The sequence below is a fragment of the Athene cunicularia genome, unplaced genomic scaffold (genome assembly GCF_003259725.1).
Source record: "Athene cunicularia isolate RWA unplaced genomic scaffold, athCun1 SCF_105, whole genome shotgun sequence".
NCBI classification, from domain to species: domain Eukaryota; kingdom Metazoa; phylum Chordata; class Aves; order Strigiformes; family Strigidae; genus Athene; species Athene cunicularia.
This window is the reverse complement of record NW_020799162.1, coordinates 4,466-7,705: the sequence shown is the minus strand read 5'-3', so window position 1 is coordinate 7,705 and position 3,240 is coordinate 4,466. Positions and strand designations below refer to the sequence as shown.

Here is a 3,240-nt window from a genome sequence, read left to right as displayed (position 1 = left end):
GGGGGGGGGGGGGAAATACCAGCCCTACCCCAGCCCTTCCGCTCGGGCAGGTTCCAGATGACACCTTGTCACCTGAAGGCAGTGGCTGCCATTTCGCAATCCCCCTTCCTTGTTCTGGGGGACTAGAAGCAATTAATTACTTGATAAACAGGTCACCTGAACAGAGGCCAAAGGAGGCGGGGGAGCACGGCTCCACAGACTGCTCCAGCTCTGCCAGGATCGACCCAAACCCACGATTTTTTAGAAAAGGACCATGCGTTTCGTTCAGGAGAAGGCAATAAGAGAAATCTCCCTGGAGATCGAGCCGGCCGACGCTTTCCCAGCATGGGTGGTTGGGCAAACGAGCCGCCCCCGACCCTGCGGGGCAGGTGAAGGGGGGCAGAGGGTGATTTCACAACCCCTCTGTGCCGGGGTGCGAAGCGGAACCGAGTCACGGGACGACGGGGAAGCAGCCGGGCGTGCTTTTATTAGCCCCCAGCAGCGTTTGAAATGCTTGTGTGCAGACAAAGTCCCCCTTATCATCGGGATAATGACAGCTGAAGGCAAACAGGAATTTTCTGCCGGAGGGGAGCGGAAGGACGGACCTAAGTGGATGTAAATGTGTCACGACTTCAAGGAGAGCCCTGCTCCCCTCTCCCTTGCAGCCTCACCCCCCCCAGCCCTGCACCACGTGGCCGGAGAGGGCTGACTCACTATTTTTGACCCGTGCTGCTGTCTGGCCAGGCATTTAACATATTCCAGGGAAAAAAGGATCATCACAACCTTCTACAGAGGCCTCCTGCTGAACAGACCCTGACTTTTCCACATCGAGGGAGACGTATGTTCGAAACAGGCCCGAACGTGACTCCAGGAGGAGGTGTGCTCCCCGGCAGCCAAAACCCTCATCGAGGAACATTCAAACGAACCAGAACCGCTACCAAAATATTCACACGCACGTTAAACGACAAATCAGCGAGGCCGGAGCTGCGTTTGCAAGCCCAGGGTTTCGACCACCCCCTCCCTCTTCCAATGGGGGAGCCAGGCAGCTTCTCCTGCCCCGACCGTACCTGTCTTGGAGAAGATGAGCTGCAGGATGAGAGGCCGCCGGGTGACGATTCCAGAGCCTCGGGGAAGGAAGTCCCTGCAATGAATTACAAGACAGACATTTACTGACGTGGTTTAAATAAGGAAATTAATGCCGTACCGAGCTGATCACCCCGATACTAAACAGCATGCAGCGGCTCGAATACACCCGGTCCTACACAGAATCAGTCCCTGTGCTGCCGCGGGAGCTGGAACGGGGTAAAAGATGCTCCCGGGAGCAGAGAGAGAGTGAAACGGGCCATCTCCCACCCTGTCCCCATCCCCAAAAGCAGGTGGGAGGAGAACGGGCACCGACGGGTGCTTTTGCTGCAGTGGAGGCTGCAGGTGCAGGAACTGGGAAAGGAGCTTCCCTGGCTGCCAGCCGTTAAGAAATTTGTCTACTGGATTTTAATATCCAGCTAATTCAGAGGAAAATAAAAAAAAAAAAAGACACCTGACATGAAGGACAAAGCCACCACCTTCTCTTTACTCTTCAAACCCGCCCATCCCTTATGGTTTCACCCCATAGAGTGAAACGAGGTGCAGAACCAGTGACGTTTCTCCTGCCCCCTGCTCGGGGCGTCAGCGTGGAGCCTGGGGTGGGGGGGTTCTGCCTGGAAATAAACGGATCTGCTCCGTTTTGGGCCCGTTATCACCCAGCGAACGGCTGCAGCTCCCCTTGCCCAGGCTGAGAGTGACGGGAATTGGATGGGAAAGTGGGTTTGTTGAGCAGCTCTGGGCTGGTGGTTGTGTTTGCTTGGCAACGGGGGCGATAAGAGCTCCGGGGAGCGGCGGGGCAGTGCTGAGGGGATTTATCGTTTCCATTACCGAGCGAGCACATCCAGCTTATCAGCCGAGCACGAGGAAACGAGACCCGCGGCGTGGGCAGGCGGTGCCTGACACTGGCACCTGCACCCGCAGGCAGCCCGGTTGCGGCGGGGGGAGAGGCTCCACCAGGAATTCACCCCCCTCCTCGGCTGTCCCCAACCCCGCACGTCAGCGGGTTGTGAGTTCCAGCCACAGTCTCGCGCCGGGAACGTCACCAGGAGGTTTCCAAGCAAACCGTGATGCCCCAGCGCAGCCACACCGGGGTTAGGGGGGGGCGGGCAGCCCCGAGAACAAAGCTTCTCTAAATAGAACCGTGCTTTTATCACCCTGGCAAAGAGCTTCCTGCCCAACCGGGAGGATGGGTCCTGCGGCACCCGCCACGGGAGCTGGGGTGCGACGACACGGGGAAGCATTTGATGGCAAAGGGAAGCGTTTGACGGCAGCAGGAACACCCGGATTTTGGCACTGCTCGCTACCTGGTGCCACGGTTTCGCTGTGACGGGCCCTGTTACGCTATTTGGAAAGTGGCGGCAGCTTCCTCCTGTAAAAATAAACCCCGTGAGGGGCAGAAACTCTCCCCACGTCCCCGCCGCCTTCGCCAGGGAGTGAGCACGGAGCATCTCCCGCGACTCGGAAGGGTCAAACGCGCCTGGCAGGCTGCGCCGCTCCCCTCGCCCACCTGCACCGCCTCCAACCTGCCACGTTAACGATCTCGGGGGGGTTAATGACATAAACCCCCAGTTCCCGTACCCGACGAGGCGTGCTAACGGTCAGGCATCCTTTCAACACGGAGCAAAGCTGAACAAAGCTTCATGGGGGAGGACAGCGTGACTCCTGCCCAGCAGCAGACGTGGGCCAGCCCCAGTGTGGCCACAGAGCCGAGTCACCCTGTCTGGCACCCACAGACGTCAGCGAGGGGGTGTTTTTACAGTCAAGGGTCACCGTACTCAGATCTTCATGGAATCACTGAGGTTGGAAAGAACCCTGAAGCTCCTCCAGTGCCACCATGACCCTCCCCCTGACCCTTCCCAACTCCCCCAGATCCCTCAGCACTGGGTCACCCCGACTCTCCAACCCCCCCCAGGGATGGGGACTCCCCCCCTGCCCTGGGCAGCCCATTCCAACGCCCAACAGCCCCTTCTGCACAGAAATCCTTCCTCAGAGCCAGCCTGACCCTGCCCTGGGCAGCTTGAGGCCATTCCCTCGGGGCCTGGCGCTGGGGCCTTGGCTCCAGAGACTCATCCCCCCTCTCTGCCCCCTCCTGGCAGGGAGTTGCCGAGGGCCAGGAGGTCTCCCCTCAGCCTCCTCTTCTCCAGACTGAACCCCCCCAGTTCCCCCAGCCGCTCCCCA

General features: G+C 59.5%; 1 protein-coding gene across 1 annotated transcript in view; it reads right to left on the bottom strand.

Moving 5' to 3' along the window:
• DNM2 (dynamin 2) overlaps positions 1–3,240 on the bottom strand; it is a gene marked incomplete at its 3' end in the record, with an annotated part of 21,607 nt that overhangs the window by 16,862 nt on the left and 1,505 nt on the right. The window contains exon 2 of the mRNA XM_026867012.1: positions 1,047–1,120. Coding sequence (XP_026722813.1) covers positions 1,047–1,120 — 74 coding nt within the window. The remainder of the gene's footprint in view (positions 1–1,046; positions 1,121–3,240) is intronic.